We start from the raw sequence: 24,891 nt of genomic DNA, 5'->3' as shown, positions 1-24,891 counted from the left end.
GTACTACCATGCATTATGCATTTGTTTATTATTCTCATCAAGGTAATAAATTATCTCTTTTTCCATATCTATGGCATAAATTGTCAAGAAAATGTATTGAGCAGATTCAGATTCACCATTACTTGCTTGGCAGCCACATCATTACTTGGCAACCTTGAATCCCCTAGTTCAGGGGTTTCCAAACTACACCATGCAGGCAAGATGGGGCCTACAAAGCCCATTTTAATCGGCCTGGGCACTGAGTGGGGAAGTTCAACTACACAACGGTCTCACGAATAAATCTTAGAGAAGGGTGAAGTGCAGGAGCATTGAAAAATGCAGATAGAACATTAATACATTATAAACAAGGAATATTTTATTGATAAGGTATAATGAAAAGATTATTTTTATTCCTCTTAACTATATTGTCTTTATGATATACAGAACTAAATTTTAAAGCTTACAGACCACATTTAGCTTTAAATCAAACGTTTTAAGAGCACTGAGCATGACATGTTAGCAGGGAAAATCGGGACATGAATAGGGGTAAAAAAAATGTCACGCAGGAGTATGAATGAAAAGGAAGTATGTCGAAACACTTTTACCATTGGATGAAAACAAAAGTGAAAAGGGATACACTAAAAACATTCAGAGAACGCCAATAACACTTCAAACTATCTTCATGTGAATTCTCTGAGCAATTTAGTCTACAAAATAGATTAAAACATTGGTCTCTCTGTCTACCATTAAAGGTAAATATCCTATGCAATGCAGTACACATATTCAGATTAATATAAAACAAAATAGTATCACAATGACAATTTGTACCGTCAAAACGTCATCTGAATTGGCAAAAATTTGCTCCAAGTCTCCCTCTAAATGAAAATCTGCTATAAAAACCTTGTAACCTTATTAGCAGGTCATATCACTAATCAAACTACATATTCTAAATTAAATTAAATAACAATTCAGAGTGTAGATTTATCTTAAAACCCACACAAACCCATCATTCATTCAAAATTATAATTCTAAATTATTTTTTTTTAAACTCTTCTAGCATCTAACATATCAAAACTCAGTACTTTTTGATGCTGTGGTTCTGAAAATATCTATAGTATCAATGTCAGCACTTTAAACAGGAACCCCACGTACACAAAATCAACATTCCCTCGATAGGGTGTGTGAATATGACATAGAAAATATAAAAAAAGGCAAAGGAAAAAATAGCATATCCATGTCATTTCACAAGAATGGAGATGCTGAACTCTCTAGGACATAATGAGTTAAATCCTGACAATAGTGAATAATCTTCTCTAATTGCTTATAATATACAGTTTATAATGTGACATAGTAGCTATATTTTGACAAAGGACTTTCCCTATGGAAGCTCTCCCATACCATCAGCTTTTAATTGGGTTATTAATAGCCAAATGTCCCTTATATTTAGCTGTTTACTTCATTTCTGTGTGTCTAGTATTTTCTATAGGAATCTCCGCTAAATAGTTATAATTCACAACTGGCTGTTACTTTATCCTATACTTTGGAAAATACAAAAGCTGCAACAAAAAGATTCCCTTAAGTGCAGCTCATAGCATATGCTCTAAATCTGGCAGGATATTTTCCTGCACTCCTTGCCTCTCGGTCTGACCCAAGCTAATACTGAGCTCTTATCGAGCTAATCATTTTCAGGCACTACAGGTATGTTATTGCTTTGGTACAATACAAACAATACCATCTGGTTACATTAAAACTTTCTAGAGAAGCTGCAAACTCAAAAATTTTAAATTCCAATAGAATTTTGTCTAGTGTCCGTTACTAGTCTCAACTAATATATATGAAACCTTGAATTAAGGCAACATTTTTTTCTGCTCTTGCCGTTGGTTGTGGACAATGTCAAACTCAGTACAGAATGTACATTGGTATGATCTAGCAGAGAACAGTTAAATTATATAAATATTGGGGTAGGAAAACTGGGACGGGTCATTTTATTACCACTTTATCTGCATTGTATACCCCTAAGTTATTGCTATGTATTTAGCTATGGTTTATAATGCATTGTAATCACATGTTATTAACATAGTATTTGTTTTATTGACATACCTTAATTCTTATCACTCCATGCTACTACGCCTACTCTATAGTTAAAATTCTTTGTCCATTTAAAATTTTGGACAGATTTTGCATTCAATTACTGGTGTAGAGTCCACTCCCTTATTCCAACACAGCCAAAATTTGGCAAAATTAAATACTATAAAAATAAAAAGCATGTCATAGGTTAATGCATAATCAGTACTTGCATTGCTATCCGAGGCTAAATAAATATTGAACTTCCTAAAAAAAGAATTTCTACTGGATCTATCATAAAAATGGAAATATTTACTACTCATTAGCACTGTTTGACAAAATTTTCTATGTACATTCCATTATTTGAGCCTTTTTTTTTAACAGATTCATTATCAATAAAGAGCAAACTGACTATCTGCAATATTCTCAACAATGTGTAAATATAACAATATATAACAAGATGCTATTTATCAAAAGTGTTTCCAGTTATTATATCAACTCATAATCAGGGATCCTATATGAATATGGACCCATCTACATTTTAATTTTTTTACTATCGTTTGGCTAGTCATTTTTGTACCTTGGCAAAAAAGCTATACGATATAAATCATATTGCTAATTTTAGAGTTATTGCTGCTTTATCTTTGGCAATAAATGACTGATTGGGGTTGCAAATCTCCAGTAATTGACATAATAATTTGTGAGACCTGATAATCTATAAATTGTGATAACTAATAAGGGATAAAATTGCATAATTTAGATTTTCAAATGTGTGAGTCCACGAATTAGCTGCCTATTTTATGCTTTCTGATTACATCACTTTAGTGAACTAATTTCACATCATAGTGAACTAATTTCACAAATTTTCAAGCATATACCAATTGTAATACATCTTTAGTAATTTCTAGGCTACTTTTGCCATTCCAAAAGCAGTATATACAGAACCAAAGTAAATTATTTTGTAAGACAGAAACTGAATAGGCCTGATTTCCCGTCTGATGATATTATTACGAGAGTCCAAATGAAAATTGATTTTGTCCACCAGATCTACACTATATACTAATGTCATTACATTATTGCTTCATTTCAAAGGCAACTAGGGTAATCATGCGAATCAATGGCCTCACTTTACACAAAATGGTCACAGCAGTTACAATGTATAAATTCCCTCTAAACTACTTACACCATTCTGTCACTTTGCAATATATTATCATTTGGGAAAGGAATTTTCACCTAAGGTAGGATACAATGAGCATGAGTAATCAACCAATGTTAAGAGATTCCATAGTTGTGGAACATTTCTCCTACAGTGTTGCCTTCAGTCTTGTCTGATGAATCGCTAATTTATATGAAGAACACAGGTGGGCAAAATTTTTCATTTTGTCAAGCATTGTTCATTGACTTTGCGTCCATGTTTTGCGTAAATAAAATTGCATAAGATGTATTTCAAACCTTTGCAAAATTTAACTTGTGTTGCTTAACAGAAATGAGACCTGCCAATTACCAGATGAAATATATTTGGATACAAATGCATGCCATTGCACATTAAGTGTTTATACGTTTTATGAATAAATGATTCATTACATTATCAATATTCATTAATATTATTATTTTAAATATTAATTATCAACCTCTAGGTCGGCTAAAGGGCCCATGAGTAAATTTCATAAATGAGATTAGGCTGGAGTAGAACTAAGGTTTTCTTAAATGTAAGTTTGAGGTTTTTTTCATGTTCATTTGCCAAATAATGAATGCATAAGAACTGCATCAATGATTCAAAGCTGAATTGTGCAACCAATCACACAAAAAGTAAATATTTAATGAAGCATAGTTAAAACTTACTCAAAAATAATGAGATTATTGAAACATCACAGCCATGACTCATGGAGGTGCCATAACTATAATTGAAATGTCTTAGAAATTTGGGCCTACAGACTCAAAAAATAGCGCTATCATGCAAAAATTCAATATTGGTAAGAACAAGGAAATAAAGTCTTATATTATGCAATAATTTAAGCCATTCAGATTTTAAGGATTCTATATTAAATAAAAAACCAAAGAGTATATTAGAAAAACATAACGATTCCATCCAGCTACATGAAAAAAATTGTTAAAAACTTAATGAAGCAGCAAAATTCTATATACAGTTGTCAAAAAATCATAACAAAATGAAATAGATAGGTGACCAAATAACCTTCCTTCCTACCCATAAAAATTGTTTCACTATATTGCATGAAACATTTCACTCATTTCCCCATTTTAATGACAGAATCATCAGTTCTTAGCTTAATAATACCATCTGATATCTCCATTTGCCTTAAAGAAAATGAATAATCATTTTTACAGTCAAACAACAATGAGTCTGCATCCATGCGATCATATATGCATAATGTATGCAAAACTATTATCCTGACAAGACTTTGATTGGACAACAAAAAATGAACACCAGTTTTGAAAACCCAAAAACCACTTTCCCTAGTCTTCCTTCATTACATGCCTTCGCTTTATTCAAATGCTGATTCCATTAAACAAAAATTTCCTTGGTAAAACAAGTAAAATAAGCAATGCTAAAAATAGGTGAATATATCAGAAGCTAATGTGAATAGCCTGTACATGTCCCTCAAATGCATCATTTAAGTTTGAAAGAATTGTCAAAGACTGAAATATACAGTAACATAAAATTGCACATACTTACATAACAAGAAAACATATTAACATGCAGAAAAATAATACCTAAGTATCATTCATCAGTGCTTTGAATATTGCATCAATAGGAATTAGCATTTAAATAAAATGTTGAGTCTGTTCTAGGCTAAAAATGGCCAAATTATCCCTTTCAATCAAGTAAAACGCCAACTTAACTTACACCCATCTTTACCAAAGCTCTATGCAATCCTAGTGCAAAAGCAACAGCTAACCAATCAACAAATTTAGAATAAATATGAGCAAATTTATGCAATATCAAAATAAGAATTTTGGAAAATATTAATGATTAGCAACTGATATAGCAACAACTATTCTGCAAAACAATAAAGTCAACAGAAATATATGTGAACAGTAGCCATAGCAAATTACCTATTTTTGTATTGTTGCTATTCACATAAATAACATTTAAATATATTTAGAGATTTTTTTTTCTGGCACAATATTTTTAACTTTGTATCATAATGTTTTGAATCAAAAATCATTTAAAGTCTTGATTATAAAGTAAGACTGTCAGCCTAATCTTGTTGACTTGCCTGATTAAGTGACACATGGCAGCTCACATTTCTGCTTAATTTTTCCAACGCAGACTTAGCATGATTAGGATACATTTGGGTAAAATTATTTCACCAAAATAGCAAAGATAATATATGTACATAAAAAAAACCAAGTCACCTAATGGCATCAACTGAACTAGACACTTATCACATTCCGTTGCCAACTTTTCTCTGTCTCAAAGTACAGCACAAACTACTCCATCAATAACTTGCTAAAAAAAAGTCTGGGTTGCTAGGGAAACATGGCACACGGTACATTGGCTGCAGTTCGCCACTTGAGAAGGGAGAGAGAGCTTGATTTTACAATCATTTATCACTGAGGAAAATAGCAGCCACATCTCACTAATTATCCCTCCCATGCCGTCATCAAATACCACTCCCCGCTGCACCCCATGGCATACAAATTGAGCAATACCTAGCACTAATGTCAAACTTAAGATGACTGCGACTTGGGCGGAGCCGGTGCCGGGGCATTTGGTGCTGCCGGGGGAGCACCAGTTTGCCTCGACGAGGATGGAGGCGTGTGACCACCACCAGGGCTGCTTGAGCTCTGACCCCCAGATGACGCAGAGGCTGCAGCTGCGGTTGGTGTTGCAGATGCAGAAGAACTTATCCCTCCACTACCAGAATCAAGCCCTTCGTTGCCGTGAACCACTGGACCAAAGTAACGCTCTGTTGAGGAAAAGAATATATTCAAATGCAAATAATTTAGTATCAAAACCTTAAAAACCATAAATACAAGTTTATTTCAGTAAACTGTAAATATTAATTGGGACAATATTAATTAAGTTTTTCAAATCATTTACTCATCTGACACTGATCAGAACTTTTCTCTAAATCACAGGTGGCTCAGAGTAATGACTCCTCCCAAAAAAAAACTGGAGTTAGCTACAATGAAATGTGAAACTTATGAAATTCAGTAGCTAATGCATAGCAAAATTTGGCCATCAAAACCAACTATCATGCCAAAACATTATAGCGTCAATTGTTTTCGAGTTGATAAAAGCTGAATGAAGCAACTCAAAATGATGGAAATGATCTTAAATATAAAAAAGGATAAATTTTGCGACATAGATAAAATATTTTGTTAGGAACATTATTTCTCATTATTTCTCTCAATTATAATCTCTCAATTTTTACAGTTAATACATATCACTGTTAACAGAAGTATCTTACCTACCATGTTTACAATGAGGTATTGGTTGTGAGCAAGAAAATCGACGAGAGATGTGTGATTTCAATATATTTTCTCATCTCATTTCTCTAAATTTCTTCCAAGTGGGAGTTGAGTTGCATAAAAAGTCAATTAGTTTTTGCATTCAAGCAATAACTATTTAACAAAAAGTTTTGGATTCAGATCGATGAGGATTAAAATCATTATTTAATGCCACTCATTTCCTGTATTTAATGATATTCACAAGCTACTATTGAGAGCAAACTTTTATCAAAGACTTATTAATATTAGCCTGATTTATTTTTCAACAGATGCTTTACAGCACATATTCAAGGCTAATTTACGGTCTAACAATGGAACAATATTTTAAAATGAATAAACTGTGAGAAATACCACTGAACTAATGCTCTTTAAAGAATTCTAAGGTGGTAAAGTCCTCCTTAGGTAATTGCTTTTTTTGCACATACAGCGAATAAATATGTAGTGTTTTCATCTTGTAAGAATTACTGGTATGACACAAAGCTTGTAAAAGCTCAAGGCTTGTACACACAAGACAAATGATTCTCATCATAAATTCTTAATGGGTGGATATAACTGTTCAAAATGCCCATACGATTTTTTTTCAAGAAGAGGGAAGTATAAGCCTTTAATATAGAGCAGTTGACTTGCCGTCATGATGCCCACACAAAAAAAGGTTTTTTGGTATCAATCGATTTAACCTTCACTGCAGAACTAAATATATAAAGTTGTGTGATGAACTGTTAACTACATCATAAAGTCATTAATTTTTCTGACATTGTTTGTAGTATGTTTTTGAACAACAACCTTCAAGTGTATGAATGAATAAATGCACACAGAATGAATTCCACCTGATTCATGGAGTATTAGTTGAAAAACGCCCAATAAGTCACTATTTATAGCAGAATAAGCTATCTCAAAGACAAAACGCTGGCTTTATATCATGTGATTTTGGCAAATAATCTAAAAAATTCTAATTTTTCAGAACTAAAAAAAGTGTTGAACCAAGTATTAAAATGTTTTATTTCTATAATAAAAGTTCTATTTTATAAAATATGCGAGATTTGCAGTTTAAAACCAATGAGATCCCTCTTCGATCGGCTCATTTCTTTTTCTCACTGCACTTACATGACAGACAGCTTAAATGCTAAGTAATCCTGCCGATTATGCAATTTTCAATTCGTATGAGTATTGAGTGTTGCGTAGCTTATTAGAAACTAATAAAGTCTTTCAATCTTATGCACAACTTGGGAAAATATTTCATTTCGATATCTGTAAAAAATAATACCCCCAGGTGAGCAGCCCATGGCACTCATGGGGTTAGCACATTCACTAGGTACTGGGGTATAATTGCTAATCTTATTGCTATTGCCAAAAGCAATTTTCCCTCACCAGAATTAAATGACAAAGGGGTAATTCCTACCAACTCAAATAGACTTCAAGCAGGGGCGCAGTTAGGAATTAAGGCTGGGGGGGGGGGGGTTTAGGTGCAACTAATACCGTGGTGTGTGGGGTATGGTATACCCACCAGGATAATCGGTAGGTGCGAGATTAATAAACTGCAGAATTCTAAAGATAAATGGTTCAAAATGGTGAAATTTGCGGCTTTCTGAGGGATATTTTATTCATCCTTACACTATTCTATTAGTAATATCAATCCAATTAAGTAAAATGGGTTAAACTTAAAAATTTCTCTGAGCTCTGGGGGGGGTTTTATCCCCCAAAACCCCCCCCTTGCTGCATCACTGACTTCAAGTACATTACAATGTCACGGAGAGTAGTAAATGAGTTTGACCCTAGGATTGGTAGCAGCTAGGAGATCTAAATGGATATTTACCCATGGACAAAAAACAATGACTGGATGACTACAATCACCCTTGATTGTCCAACAATAAATCTAAAGTTTAGCACCAGACTCAGTAAAAAATAACTCTAATTAAAATCTATAAATATATACCATGCTTAAACCAAGGAGGCTAATTACCATCATCTATAAGAGACCCCGGATTTCCTTCGGGGTTACTACCCGAGATTAATGGTGTCATCATGTTGTAATCTTCATCAAGACTGATAAATGGGGCTGTATTCCAACGAGGAATCGGAGTAGATCTTGGGGTGCTGCGCGGGGTGGTCACCGGTGATGTAAAGAGGCTCAAATTGGTTGGGCTGATCACACCTGACATTGCAGCACTGACAGGGCTGATGCTTGGGTAGGTGAAGAGCTATGAATTAAGAATTGTAAAAAACATTACAGGCATGCGTAACATCAGTGTTTCTCAAATCATTTTCCATAAGTACTTTTACAAGGCAAGTACCATCTATTTTGCTCAAATCCATGAATCAAAGCAAATTTAACGAGATTGGGCTTTTAAAATATTTTATGCCACCCATTTTGAATCAAAGCAGCATATTAGAGATAAAAAGTGATTTCATTCCATATTTTGATGTTAAGTTTGTCAACACACTACAGTGAAAATAAAGCGAACACTCAGCTTCCATTTAGGATTCATGGTTTTATTAACATTGAGAAACACTGGGTTAAAAAATGCCTTTCTTATGTATTACATGCATTACCCAAAGCATTAGCAAAACTACCCAAAAACCAATCATTAGTCACAGGGCATAAAAACAAGGATTACTTAGATAGTAATATTGTTACTAAATTTGTATAAATACAAGTTATCGATTCCGTCAAATTCATGGTGATATTTCAATTAAAGCAGGCATGACTGTTAACTTTATTTAAAATAAGAATTATCTCATGCCCAGAATTTTAAATACATTAATTAGGTATTTATTAATTTGAAAAGCAGGTGCTGATAATTTTCTTTGCTTAATCATCATTATTTAGTGTTAGAATTTAAAAAACCTGCAATGCATCATACACTGAAACATGAACCACCATGAAATGTTTGCTTTGAAGCAGAAAGATAGCATACAAAGTATGATATTAGGCTTAAAATAAAACATTAATAAAATGCAAATTTTCTGCCAATTATTGCCATTCTTTCTTCAGCAAATTTTATCAGTGACATTATTGAAAAACAAGTTAAAATGTTGGAAAAGGGATATTTAAATGGATGTTACAACATAAATTATGACACTATGAGGTATGTACAACATTCTAAGAAAAACATCGATCCCGGCGAAGTAAACATGGCATTACTATTTAAACAGAGAACCACAGTTTTTTCCAAAATGGATCTGATCCTCAATTAATGCCTTTTCAGGTTCTCAACATTTATTAGGATTCAATGAATTTTATTATCTTTTGCAGTATTAGTTTAATTTAAATGAAAATGAAACAGAATAACTCCCATTTAACATTTCAGGTTATTCAGAGAAAGAATTTTGCCCGATTTTGCTTTACAAATATGTATGTGAATGATTTCCCTAAATACAATGAAGTGTAAGTAGAACCACCAGAGGGGATATCAGGAATCATAAAACTTTTGGGGATTGAGGAAGTCCAACTATCTTGACAGTCCATGAATCCACTTGAATTCAGAGGATTGGTTAAAAGTGAAAAGTGTAGCATTTGGTATTGTGTGGTGTTAAGTGATAGCAGTGGATGAGGAAGCTCTCAGATATTCAGCCACGCTCAAAACCTCCAATGTTTGGATAAAGGCTAGATTTGAAACCACACTTTTACTATTTTTTATGGGTTGTACTTGATGACCTCTTGCCACCATCAACTTTCCAAATCTCTTCATTTTCCTGAGTAACCCAGTGAGCTCTCTTCCAGTGGTTTTGATAATTATTTTACTACTCTTATTCTTCCTTCACTAGCCTGATAAAAATCTGGTTGAAAATAGAGTTACATATTTTTTTTTCATTTTTCGACTTGTTCTGCATGGAATACAGTCAATCAAAAATCAAACTCATTCTCATTTGGAAAAAAAATTGAATCTGAATTATTCTCATTTGCCTCTTTTCAAGCCTTGTAAGTGTAAAATTTATTTATTTGGGTTACTGCAAGGCAGGGGCGCAGCTAGGAATTAAGGCTGGGGGGGGGGGGTTTAGGAGCAACTAACACATACCGCTTATCCTGATGGGTATAGTATATACCCATCAGGATATATATATAGTATACCCATCAGGATAAGCGGTAGGTGCGAGATTAATAAATTGAGGAATTTTAAAGATATGGGGTTCAAAATAGTAAGTTTTACGGCTTTCTGAGGGATATTTTATTAATCCTTACAATATTCTATTAGTAATATCAATCCAATCAAGTAAAATGGATTAGACTTTCAAAAATTCTCTGAGCTCTGGGGGGGGGGGTGTATCCCCCAAAACCCCCTCCCACTGCTGCAAGGAATTTATAAAAGAAATTTTCCCGCATCATAATACAAATGAAACAAAATCTCTTATTTTGCTCTCAAAAGAAAAGCAGTTATTTCAAATAACTAAGAACGTAGTATACTACAAGGAAAGTCACTCAAGAAATTAACTAAAATTCATTCCATTAATGCTATTACACATCAAAAAATAGAATCATCAGAGAGATATAATATTACTTTCAATAACTATTAACGATAACTATTGTTTACTGTGCGTGACTAGTGTGAGCTGGTTCAGTTCTCACCGGTAGAACAGCTAGTAAAACCTAATTCATCCACATAAAGTATAGTTAAAAATTAAGAGAATGATAAAATATTGAAAAGAGAATTATTGATGTTCACTCTGCAATAATGCTGCAGTGGTATTAATATGAATAACAAAATATATTGTAGCGGACTGTTAAGTTCTGTGCCAGTCTGATCACAATTTTTAAATTATGGAAAATAATTAAAATGAATCTAAAGATCGCTAAAGAAGGAAGCCCAGCTAAACATGCAAACATACTATGAGAGGAATGCACTATAGATTGGTGATTCCAAGGACTTATTCCAGGCTTTTACTATCTAATATGGACCCAAGCGCCAGTTGAGGTGGCAAAAATTCATAATGTTAAAAAAAACTGGTTTATTTCATCATGCTCATGTTTATGACAAAAATTGTTTCAGCAAAAAGCATCTGTATCAAGGCCAGGGGCAGATTTAGGGAGTGTCAAAGGTCATGAACCTCCCAATTTTTATCAAATATTGTTAATTTTAATTAGTTGAATATTCTTTGTATCCTTGTAAAGTTTTTGGAAATATTTTTTGTATACTTATACAGGAGTAAAGGGAGTGTATATGCAAATGCATGGTTTCAAGTCCCAAGTACAAGAGAAATTTGAGTTGTATTTATCATGGAGTGTAGCACTCACTACTGTGATAATACCCAGGGAGTGTAGAATACCCCCCTCTTTTGGGGGGTATTCTACACTCCCCGAATCCAGGTCATGATCCCCCCCCCCAAATATGATGCTGAATCTGCCCCTGATCAAGGTTTAGTAGTGGCTTTGGGCAAGACTGTCAATGTAGAGAAAAAGAGGGAATAAATACACCAATGCTTTCCTAGAAATATTGTATTTTTATAGAGCATAGCTATTAAGCGAGGCAAAAAAATGCTACCATATGCAGAAAGGTAAAAAAAGAAAATCAAAAAGACAATACAATTCCACCCACAATGATACAAAAAGAGATTGAAGAAAGACTAAAAAAGCCCAATAATAATCTCTACTCCATTTAATTTTATTTTTAAAAGTTCATAAATAATACTTAACAGTGAATTACCTGCCCCGGCTGTGGGTGAATGTGAGAGAAGGCATAATCTCGGCCGACGGAGAAGGGGCTAGTGACGACTGAGCGAGGTGGGGGTGGGCCACCATCCCCTGACTGGTTCCCCCCCTGCTGGCTCCCTTGACCACTACTGTGGCCCCCACCACCGCCCCCAGCAGAGCTCACAGGAGGAGAGGGACTCATGGCGGATGAGCTGCCCCCTCGACCTCCACTCCCCTCTCGGGACGATCCTTCGATCGGAGGTGTACTGGATGCTGGAGGAGAATTGGACCCAGCCACCATGATCTCACCTGTAAATTAACATGAGCAGTGAGCTGTAGTAGGAAATAAAATGGTGTTGCTTGGCTGGCACAAAGCCTTTTTGAATATTCAAGTGGAACTAATACACAGCCAATGGAGAAGAAATGATTATTAGGTAGGCATATTGAATAACTAAATTATTAATCCTTAAAACTATTGTATTCCCTTTCCTTCCATTTCATTACTTCATACTCCACAAGTGCACCAACTGTCAGTATGTGCAACAAGATGAAAATTGCATACCTTATAATTTATTACTAAAGCAGTACATACTACAAAATGTCTGATTGAAATAAGAGGTGAACTGTTGGCAAATTTAGTTGGGTTGATTTTTAATGAGAAAGAGGCTGTTATTTATGCATAGGATATGATTCCAGTTGTATACTTTAGAAGCTTCTCCAGTAAAGAACATGAAGAATTGACTTCTCAAACCAGGCTCAACAGTCATTACTTTAACTTGAAGGTAATGTGAGTGGCTATTGTGTTTGTCAATTGACAAGTAAAAATATTGATTGCACTATCAGCGAGCATTACAGACCACACTATGAATACCTGGTAACACATGTTGGTAATTCTGTGCATATTAAATATGCCTGTCCTGCTCAGCCACCATACTCTGCAACGGACTGTCATAAAGCTACTACTCCATGAATTTAGAGAGAAGTATCAGATGGGACACAATGTACTAGAAAGTGACTCAAAAGAGATTGAGTCTTGACTCTTCAATACAGGGAGATGTGAATTCAGTGCCTTGCTCCTAGGCAATATGACATTATGGTAACTTCTACTTCCATTATGGATTGTGAAGGTCCCAAAATCATTCTTACCATTGCTTGGTAGGAATTGGCTAGATACACTGGTCCCGGAGTAGTGGAAGCTTTGGTTATCACGAGAGGCTATAAAAGAAGTAAAAGGAGAAAAGAGAAAAACGATCACTAGGATGACAACGAAGAGAATGATCTCAAAGCAAGGCACCTTCATATATTTTCCAAGAAAGGCATCTAGGTACTCATTTTATGGCGAATTTGAGTTTTGCAATGAAGAAATATAATTTTAAAAATTTACGAAAATACATTGAGCTCTTTTCACAGGTGAGAACAATAGTTGAACCATATATATACTTAAAAATGACAGCTAACACTCTACCGTAAGAATATGTGGAATACATTGGAACTGTGTATTGGAAAAATGCAGCACCACACCAGATGAGATTTCTAAAATGGTAAATCCTTGAAAAAACATTAAGAACCTATGCCTAGAGCACTTCTCAAGTTTGATTATCTGAGCCGTAAAGATTACTATGAACCAAAATATTCTACGTAAAAAGTCACAACCCAATTGTGTCAAACCTAAAGTGAAGTCTCATGAAGGTTAAATTCAACAGCTAAGTCATATTTCCCCAAGACAGGTACCTACTTCTAAAGATACAGACCATGTAAATCACGGTTAAAGCCGATGACATTCTTACCTAGCCACTTTCCTTAGCATATTTATAAGCCTCTTCCAGGACTTTCAATTATACTTTATTCACATACAAGATTAGTTTGTTTCCATTCAATAAATAAGCTGTCTTTATCAGGGAAAAAGGATTTTTTAATGATCAAATCATACATGGGAATGCAATAAGAGTGATATCTTATAAAGAATAACCATTGCCAGAGCATAAAAACTTTTTCGGTATTGTATCCACGACAAGCTTTGGACCCATTTGTTGTAAAATGGATATAGAATTGACGAAAAAGAGGCAAAAGATTGGACTAGAGAGGAAAGGTTGTTCTGGTAGTTTGATCATTTGCTTCAGCAACTACACTTGGGCTAGACCATGGATAGTTCAAATTCAAATTTATTGAGGAAATATTTGCAAAAGATATCACAAGAGAAGATTCTGAGAATGCCTTCATGTGCCACACATATGCATATATCCTCTGTCACCACATATTTCTCTCCAAAGCACCAAATCGATGCATGCATTGTATTCATTTCAGGAAAAAAATCTTGTGAAAATATGCTCCATGAAAAGGAGTAAAAGTGGATGACAATGTGTCCATTGAATGATGGAGAGGAAGTGCTTGAAAGAATGATGTTCCATTCTGTAGGTAGGGTTTTTGTAGGATCAAATTCATGGTAAAACCATGGTATCAAATGGGGAAATAGGTATTTTAATAGAAAAATGATGAAGAGATTAGGACATATTGTGCAATAGAGAAGACAGAAAATTGAATGATAAAGAATTGTGCTCTTGGAAAGGCAAAATACAGGCAATCCATTATCAAGCTCTTTTTTTTAGAATAAGAGGAAAGATCTCACCAAATTATTAAGAACAACTGTTGATGCTGGATGTATAAGTGTTCTGTGAGGTCCTCAGAAATTTAAAAGACTTTTTTCTACTTTCTACAAATTCTTTTATATGTTTAAATTTTCAGTAAAAATTTAAAAAACTGCAAAATCTGATGAGTATCCATGCATTGCAACTTAGCATTTATGGCATGTTCACACAGATTGACACGCAAGTAGTACATACAAGATACTAGAAAAGAAAAAATTAATAGTAAATAAATGCTTGTACTATAGTAAGATTCTCTGCATTCACATGGGCACCTCCTCCTTCTGTAGCTGACCATTTTTTGCTTTTAAATTTGAAAACTAGAGGATATCAGGGGTTGCAACACATCCAGACTGCCAATTTACAGAGTTAAATAAAAATATTTATTAGATTACAGAATCTATGTCAGAAATGCACCATTGGAATATGAGGCAATAGGAGAACATCACTTTCCACTTACTTATTTAAAGTCAGAAATTTATTTCAAATTTTACACATAGTGTTAAGAGAAATAATTATGTTGTACATGGAAGCTAGCAATGAAATGCTCCCAGGGCATGCTGGCTTTCCCCTCCATTGGCAAACTTCCTGTTTCCTTTACAGGTATTGGGCCTAGTTTTGCCATACATGTTACATATCAAATGAAAACATGGGTATTATTAAGTATAAATATCTATACTGATTAAATAAAGGTATTATACAATAAACATAATCTTAAATGTGAGTAAATTGCACTCTCAATAAAAAGTAAACCAAAAATAATCCTGAGTATAACACCCCTGCAATGAAAAGTAATTTTCCAAGGTTTTAAGATCTGTAAAAACAATATTCAGCAAAAAATTGTTGTTTTAGCTATTTTTTCTGCTACAGTTGGAGCTGTTTTTGCCTAAATAAAGATATCAAAGCCGTCCTTAGACAAGATATAACCATATGGCAGAAAAAGGGAATGAAAGTATACACCAAAGAATATTTAGTTTGCATTTCCTCTCTTAGGTGAATAAATACAAAGCATCATTAGGACTGTAAAATTCACCTTCTCATGTTTTAATCAGCAGCATACTTTGTAATACAAGTGATGTCTCAGTTCACCAACATTTTGAGAGGAAATATGTGAATATCAGTTAACCTTTAACTGAAATTTTCAGGAATTAATACTAATTTTTATTAGAAAAAAGTTGAGATAATAATGCACGAATCAGCTATTCAAAGGTCACCCAGCATGCTGACTTGCCCCTCACTTGGAAACCTTTGAGTTACCTAAATAGGTATTTTTAATTACATTATAGGGCATAGCTCTGCTGCCTAACTCATGAGAGAGAAGAGGAGCAGAGTGAGACCAATAAGTATTTTTGTTTGCCCAGGCACCTCCTATAGGTGACATGCTTTTCAAATCACCTCCAATGTATGGAAAACTACAGCATTATTTCCTAATATTGCATGCCAGTAAAGACAAACTGCATCTCCAATTCATCAATTGAATGGGGTTGGAATAAGTTCCTTATCTAGAAAAGAGTACTGAAATACCACACTCCATAATACCACACTTTTACAAGCCTTAGAGCCACTTTGAAAATATTCACTGGATCAAAATTATGCAATATTTTCTGGTAATAAAATCCTTTTGTAGCCAGCATGAATCTTACCATTTAGCAAAAAAGTGATTGCAGTTCATTCCCCGGAGAACAGTTGAAAAAGTATGTTAACAGCAGTGTACCATGTGAACGTACAAGTTAATATTACAACTACATATGTACATATGTTCATGGAAGTGAGAGGATTAGCCGTAAAATACCTCTATTCAACTCTTAAGTCATTAAACATACAACAGAGCCACTATATCTTCAGTTTGCAGAATGCCAAACTGTCAATTACATGTGATCTGATAAAATTTTTGTTAGAATATCTATTGATCAGTTACCTTGCCATTCCTACTGAACCCTCCCCTATTCTCCATTTTCAACTCTCTTATATTCTTTTCTTACATTTCCTTGTCAATGAAACAATTAATTCAATGGAAAGGGAGTAAAAGATGAGGCAAAAATATTACACAGAATCCAAAGTGAAAAATTTATGAGAAAATGTCTATGAATTATATTCAATCTCCTTCCATTATCTGTTTGGACTACCTCCTCCATTAGAATCAATTATCAAAGCTCCTTTGTATTTATTCACCAAGTTTAATGGAAAATTCAATAATATTGACAACTACCTACATAGTCAGTTCACATTTTGATAGCAAGAACTTTCATCATCACTGCATTACCGACTACACTCATTCTCCTAACCGCATTAAAACACAAAAATTGCTCAGCAAATTTCAACTAGGTATAGAAAAATTAAATTTTATGTTGAGACAAAATTTGTCCTGTTTAAAAATATGGCAACTAAATGTTAAGTACCAACCTGTTGATCGAATGATAGCCACAGGTCGTGCCATTGGTGGAGGTGGTGGGGGTGGAAGCATTGAGCTCGGGTAGTACTGTGATAGCTTGGATGGGCTTCTGGAGGTCCCAGGTTGTGACTGAAATGACACGTTCAATACATGAAGATGAAATGACATGAATAAATTGATTATATGTATTTAAAATTATAGCGGTCAAATTCATTAGTAACAAGTAAATGATTACCTTGAATTAATTGGTGCACTTAAAATTTGTTCAACACTGAACGCATAATTTAAAAAAATTAGTTATCGATGATATAAATTCATGGCATTTTTCTTGCTTTGTTTACTACCCAGTGAGAAATGGGTGGTGGAGTCCACGTGGAACCCACGTGGAATCCACGTTGAGTGGTGGATATTTGGTGGTGGTGGATATTGAGTGGTTGGACCCACGTGGAATCCACGTTGATTTCAAGTGGATTTGTGGTGATTAGCATTAAATGTTAAACAGAATTTCTAATTTGTGGAACTTAACTCTCTGGTGTGACATTGCGTCATTTATCATCCTGAAACCACGCTAGTTATGTGAAAATGTATCGCACATTCTATTTTTATATAATTCATGGAAAGGCAGCCATGAGAGCACATGAAAAATCGTAGACACATATATAGAAGGTTTAGATATAGAGTGATTGAGGTTTTAATGGTTTTAGGACAGCACCAACTGCTGTTTTAATTTTTCCACCAAATTTCCACGTGGGTTCCACGTTGATTCCACGACCAAAAACACGTGGTATCCACGTTACATTTCCACGTGGGTTCCACGTGGATTCCACCACCCATTTCTCACTGGGTAAGGACATCCACCAGTGCTTGCAAGCCATTAGGACCATTTCATTTATAAATCTGATAATCCATAAATTTGATTCAACACATCAATCCAACACTTGAACTCCAGCACTGAATGTTTTTTGTGCCTCCCATACCATTTCCTCAATGTGCACGTTAAATGGCATGAGAAACAGGGGATGCTTCGTTTGCTCACCCTGATTCTCCCTCTACTCATTAGGGCTGGGCCCTTTTGAACTAGTTTCTGAGGCACAAATTATTGAGTACCATAGGAAAGTAATAGTTGGTGGGGTTTTCAACATTTATACCAACACTGCTTTTCATGTTTTGCCATTAATATGTACGAAAAAATTCAAAAATTTTACTTGAATAAAGCAGTTGAATATGAGTCAAAATGAAGGATTACTAGTTATTGCTAGTTGAATGATTATTTTCTTCCGTTCGCAAGTGAAAATTTTCATTGCATTACAATGAACTATTTTTTAACAGCTGAGACCAACAGAGAGATCAGAGTTAGAATTATGATGTTGGAGGGTCAATTTTGTGTTCCGCAGTTTCCTCATAAATATTTTGACCAAAATGATAATGAGGCAACTCAATTACAAGAATTTTCTTTTTTATTTACTGCAAAATTATTACTTTAACTCTTGTCCACGAAATATCATTATCATGAAGTTTGATAAGATGCTTGTGGAGCTGTGCCCTTCAAACCCTACTGTTAATCTTTCCATGGCTGAGATATTTTACAACAGATCAAATGTGCAGCCAACTAACTCCTCAAAAGAATTGTACCTATCCAGGGGAGGCATTCAAAATGTATAGAATAACATATTTTCTAGCAAAATGGATGCATGAGGATATCAGACAAACCCTTTTAATGACTTCATGTGTCAAGAATAAAAACTAAGTCCCTAATTACCACTCATAATTGTTTATGTAATTCAATGTATAGAAGTTGTGATTTACTCAGTAATATAGGCATGGTAACATTATTACTGTAAGTAATAAATGGCACCCTTTTAAAAATTATTACTGTAAGTTTGTTTACTTGAAAATATATTAAAATAGATAAGAGGAATCTACAGCTAGCCGTAAATTTGAAGGGAAGATTTTGTATCTCCATTTACCCACACCAAGGAAGATCATTTTTAATCATGTATGTATATAGTCAAATATGTCCCATATTTTGACCAAATCTATCATTTATAGACTACTAAGGGTGCATTAAGTTAACAGTGATTTTTCAAGGGTGTTCCAAAATGAAAGCTATGGCTAGTACATCAGAAAACACCTTATAAATTTTAGGTAGGCAGTTTTAGGAACTATTAAAATTGTAAAATATGGTTCTGATAGTATGAAGATATATGCTGAATAAGATAACATTGAAATAAACATTGAAAACCAGTTTGAAATGGCAACATAAGAGCAGCATTAGTCAAGATCACCATTTTGAATGGCAATCATGATTTGTGCACATGCGGAAATTGGCCTGCCCAAGTGCCGCTTGAACAGACAGGTGGACAGTATTTGCAAAAATTTAAATAGGCTATGAATACAGCTAAGTAATGATGTCATAAAATATTTGTAATCAGTATTTATTCGAATACAAACGGTACCATCTTAAATATTTCGGAAAAATTTTTAATTTTCCTGCTTCAATAAAACAATAAAGTTAGAAATTTGTTTAAAATTGAAGGAGATGAGCCTTTCCAGTAATATTCCCCATCATATTAATGTAACAAACTCTCCACTAAGATTACTCTAGATATATTATTTACATAAGCTCAGCCCAATCAAAAATTTCATATCAGTTCCCAATTAAAGTCAGATTTGAAATTCCTTAGTTCAAATTTGGAACAGGTATGGAACTGAGGTTCCTGATAAGGAACAAATATTAAACTGATGTTCCTAATCTGAGTGTTCAATGCTACTGATTTGGAGCTTGTGGGCAAAGAGAAAATATTATAATTATTACTATTATGTTCTAAAACAATTCCCTACAGAGCTCTGCTCATTTTATCCTTGTGGGTGAGCCAGTGTGGCTAAAGCAATTGGTGGTGAAGGGAGAGAAAGTTTCTTGACACGTGACCATCCCTTTGCCAATCAGCAGACAGTAGGTGTGGCCTACCACTTTGAAAATTCAACTCTCTCAGACCTCCGTCGTGTTCATATCGTGAATTTGCTTGTGGAGCAGTGTTGCAAAGCCTCACGCGTTCTCCTTGTCTGTCTTTAATCCTTAGGCTGTGGGAACGTTTTCAAACATTTTGTATTTTTGGAAAGGTCTGGGAGAGTCTTAACCCTTTTACTGCTACCGGGCCGATATCTCGGCCCTCGCTGGTTAAGCGAAAACTGCCAAAGCTGGTTGGCACATTTCCACAGTTATTGAATTGGCCCGAATTATTTCACTTTTTTTTCATGATTGTGGCCTTTTCAACGGCTGTGATTTATATAAACCCCCATAATCTATCTATGATTATAAGATATAAATATATATCTTAAGAATTGGGAAAAAAATCTAGACGTATCAAATAAAATTAAGAAGCTGAAAAATTTTTAAATCTGAAATGTTGCTAATTCTGGAAAATAGCCTTGGCAGTCTTCGTACATCCCACCAGAAATGGGCTGGCAGTAAAATGGTTAAGCTGCAATAGCGGTCCCTACAGTATGGAAAAGTGCACCTGGGCTCTACCCAGGAAACAATAAAAATCTTGGGAAACTGAAGAAGGTAGTCGAGCAATGGTCAAACGTTTTTCCACAGTCAGCGTAGAAAACGTATATAAATGCTCCCGCAGTCTGAGGGTTAAAGTATGCCTTTCACCAATGGGCCCAAAATACCTGTGGCCACCCATGACTCACATGTTTTCAGTGACAAACTAGGGTGGCTGTGTACATTTGGCAACGTTAAGTTGGTTCTTGCTCTCTGTCGTCAGCGAACTACCCCTCTCCAATTAGTGAAGCCTTCTGAGAGAGCCTGGGGCTCTCACAAAAGCTTACCCGAAAACATAAAGTGAACAGATAATAGCAGGGCCACACCCACATGGAGGATATTTATGGCTCAAAATTAACCATAGAAAACTACTTTTGTGAGGAATAAAAAATTGGGGAATTTATAAAAATATATATTATACTCTGCCACAGTAAGGGCAGGAGTTGCTTTTTGGGGGAACATGTTATCAGCATTGAGAGGGATGGGCATCCCTGCCTAATGGTTACCAACTGTTTCCATAGAAACGATGTTCTATACTGTCCAATTACATATCTGAAATTTTTTTTGATAGAATGGGCCAGGCATGTACCCAGTGTAGCCAGGGGGGATGCTTTGGAGGCTCCAGTTCCCCCCCCCCCCCAAAGCTTTTCCCTTTGCACGTCCAGCCACAATAAATCTGCTGAGGAGACTACCCAGTGAGAAATGGGTGGTGGAATCCACGTGGAACCCACGTGGAATCCACGTTGACTCGTGGATATATGGTGGTGGTGGATATTGAGTGGTTGGACCCACGTGGAATCCACGTTGATTTCAAGTGGATTTGTGGTGATTAGCATAAAATGTTAAACAGAATTTCTAATTTGTGGAACTTAACCCTCTGGTGACATTGCGTCATTTATCATCCTGAAACCACGCTAGTTATGTGAAAATGTATCGCACATTCTATTTTTATATAATTCGTGGAAAGCCAGCCATGAGAGCACATGAAAAATCGTAGACACATATATAAAAGGTTTAGATATAGAGTGGTTGAGGTTTTAATGGTTTTAGGACAGCACCTACTGCTGTTTTAATTTTTCCACCAAATTTCCACGTGGGTTCCACGTTGATTCCACGACCAAAAACACGTGGTATCCACGTTACATCTCCACGTGGATTCCACCACCCATTTCTCACTGGGTATGTACTTGCCCAGGGGCGCATATCCTTTGACACTCCGTTTTTTGAAATACATAGTTATATTTCATGTCTGCCAATTAATAATGATGCATTTAACTTTTAGAAAATTCCAAATGAAATATATTTCATGTATTTGATGAAATGCATTGTTTTCCAATGTTTGTGGATTGATAACAAAATATAAGCTTAGGCAACAGGTATAACACCCAAGCTCCACATGAAGCAAATTTCTGAATATGTGCCTGGGGTGGGCTTCTTACAGACATCTTCAAAGGACAGTGCTCAATTCCTCAGCATTATAATTAAAAATGTCCTTCATGTACCTCAAAATATTCGTTGGAACCGATATGATCCACTAGAGAAAGGTTTCAGCACATTTAAAATGGGAAGTGATTAATTTCCAGATGGAATTTTTAATGATAATTTTTGCATTACTATTCATAAATATGTTCACATTCTCAAACTAAAAACAAAACATTATAGTTTCATCAGTCACTGTTTATTACTGTCAACTTGTTTTGATGACTTGCTTCATTTTCAATACAAACAGTTAGTCTTGAAAATAACGCAATAGTCGCCAGCTAGTAGCCGACAGTAATAAACCAGCGTTGCTAGAGTGATGAAGTGCTGGAGCACATTTAATACATGAAAATAAGACAAATGGGCTTTCTGAATACAACCAAAGTGATTTTTCTGTACTGATCCATTGCATATGTAGTGTTGTGAATTCACCTCAAGAGGAAGGGTAATACAGTACGTGCCAAGGCTGGTGCTGGCAAGGTAAAATTCAGCAGGAATGCGCGGGGATTCTCCTCATCTGGTAGAAAATGCAATTACACATATGCACACTCAACGTAAACTATGCACCATCCATCAGATAGTGATAGATCTCATACAAGAGGTGTTTCTCAAGCAGATTAAGACCTCCCAACGGAATAGTCACCATTGCACCTATGATTCCCTCCATTGAGAGGACAATTACGTTCTAAGTGCAAGGGCTCAATGCCAGGGCTGATTAAATAATTCTGAAGCAGAAAGGAGCAGCATATGCACACCATTTTAAGGTAATGAGTCGGTACATTTTAAATATCCATACATTTCTTTGAGATGGTAGGGGTGAGGAGGAGAAGGGAACAGTAAAGGGCAGTGATGGGGGGGTTCCACAGCTCTGATTTGACATTAACCGCCACAGCAATGAACACCTTGTGGAATAACTCTTTGCTGTGTTCGAAAAATCCACAGAGGAAAAATCATTCGCCTTGACCGGGATTCGAACCCGGATCCCTCGATTTCCGGCCGAGTGCTTTAGCCAGTTAAGCTACCCAAGGCATCATTCTCCCCTGTGGAAATTTCCCCCAGATATCGAGGGATCTGGGTTCGAATCCCGGTCAAGGCGAATGATTTTTCCTCTGTGGATTTTTCACACAATTTGTGCATTGCGGGTGACTCCATAAAAGTTATCACCGTGGCTAGTCTCGGTATACATACTTAAATACATCTTTGCTGTGTTCACTATGATGAGAACTTTTTTTTCCATCAAATAACACTGAAATCAGTTTATTTGAGTTGTATTCACATAATTTAAACATAGTCTCTTATGTAAACTATGATAATTTCTATATTAAATTAAATGTATTCACTATTGTCTAATAAACATGCAGAGATTTAAAGTCAACTCACATGGAAGGTAATTACCTGGGATCCCTGCTGGGTGTTTTCGGCCTCTTGGCAGACAAATGTCACAAAATCAGACAGTGTGTCATGGCCATTTTCAGGGTACTTGGTAGGACTATGCTGAGATTGATCAGGGCCTTGCTGGTAATATGGAGCCGAGTGACCCCCACTGATTCCAGATGCTGCAATTGATGACACAGAGCTGTGCTGAGGGGGTATACCTGCAATAACGGAGCGATATGAGTAATCTATCTTACTGACAGAAAATTTTAGATAACCATTGTCTACCATTTCCAATTATTTACAAATCCAATCCAAAATGATCTTTGACTGATTTATGAAATGTGATTTCCAATTGTCATCTACTTTTTAACAGTGGATAAGACAGTTAATCTATGCCAATTAGTACTCTTTAATAGCTGGATATGAAATATTCAAGTTCTAATTTTTAAATTAATTGTAGTATTGATCCTCATGAAATCTGATCTTTTCACCTTTTTACAATCCCCCCTGTAAATATATTATATAAAGTCTTATTTTGAGTGTATGTTTAGAGCATTGAAAAAATATTGGCAGACCCTTAATTTAAAAAATAATACAACTGTGCCAAATTGTATGGATTTATAGGAATAAATACAAAAATCTTTGATCATAAATGATCAAATTGATATACTAATACAGTGCTTATGACTGGGAGCCCATTTTAAATGATCCATGATATTATTAAAAGCTTAGCTTCACAAAATTTTCTGATGATCACAATGCTTCAGATAATAACCTTTAATTCACATTAGCAACAATAGCAGATGCTTTAAAAAGATGAATACTGTCAAATATGAGGCTTTAAACACACAAAGCCATATCTATTAACAATCCAACATGCTAGCTTTTATAATTACAAGCAGACATTGTGTCAAATACAATGAAAATAAAAGCTTACATAAATGATAGACATTTGTCTTTGGTGCCACAGAGACAGCCAGAGCCAGGGTGCAGTCAGTATGACTCTTAATGAATTTATGCTAATTCTCTCCAAAATCATACTGCAGCAGTATCCGACACACCCGATACCCCAGAATGGGAAAATCATTGATTTTATTGCAGCAGCAATCATCAAGAAATCATCAAATGAGTTAGGTATCCAACTTTTTTCAAGCACCACTTTAAAGATAAGCTGAAAAATAGTACAAATGCTCTACTATTCCTTTTACATGGGCTTTGAGAGAGGTATAAAATTCAGTATGAATATTGGAGAGCGTTTGCACAAATTGAGAGTACATTGTGAAACTTCGGTGTTTATAGCTGCCCAATA

The 24,891-nt window shown here is 35.1% G+C and overlaps 1 protein-coding gene across 1 annotated transcript in view; it reads right to left on the bottom strand.

The window, feature by feature from the left end:
* Positions 1–367: 367 nt before the first annotated feature.
* LOC124171168 overlaps positions 368–24,891 on the bottom strand; it is a 343,759-nt gene continuing 319,235 nt past the window's right edge. Inside the window, exons 12-17 of the mRNA XM_046550309.1 lie at positions 23,601–23,800; positions 17,191–17,308; positions 13,292–13,360; positions 12,159–12,454; positions 8,480–8,717; positions 368–5,975 (exon numbers count right to left, since the gene is read on the bottom strand). Of these exons, the coding sequence (XP_046406265.1) occupies positions 5,737–5,975; positions 8,480–8,717; positions 12,159–12,454; positions 13,292–13,360; positions 17,191–17,308; positions 23,601–23,800 (1,160 nt within the window). The 3' untranslated portion in view covers positions 368–5,736. The remainder of the gene's footprint in view (positions 5,976–8,479; positions 8,718–12,158; positions 12,455–13,291; positions 13,361–17,190; positions 17,309–23,600; positions 23,801–24,891) is intronic.

This window comes from Ischnura elegans, chromosome X, assembly GCF_921293095.1.
Source record: "Ischnura elegans chromosome X, ioIscEleg1.1, whole genome shotgun sequence".
Lineage (NCBI taxonomy): Eukaryota > Metazoa > Arthropoda > Insecta > Odonata > Coenagrionidae > Ischnura > Ischnura elegans.
The sequence above is the reverse complement of the archived record's forward strand: the minus strand, read 5'-3'. Positions and strand labels throughout refer to the sequence as shown.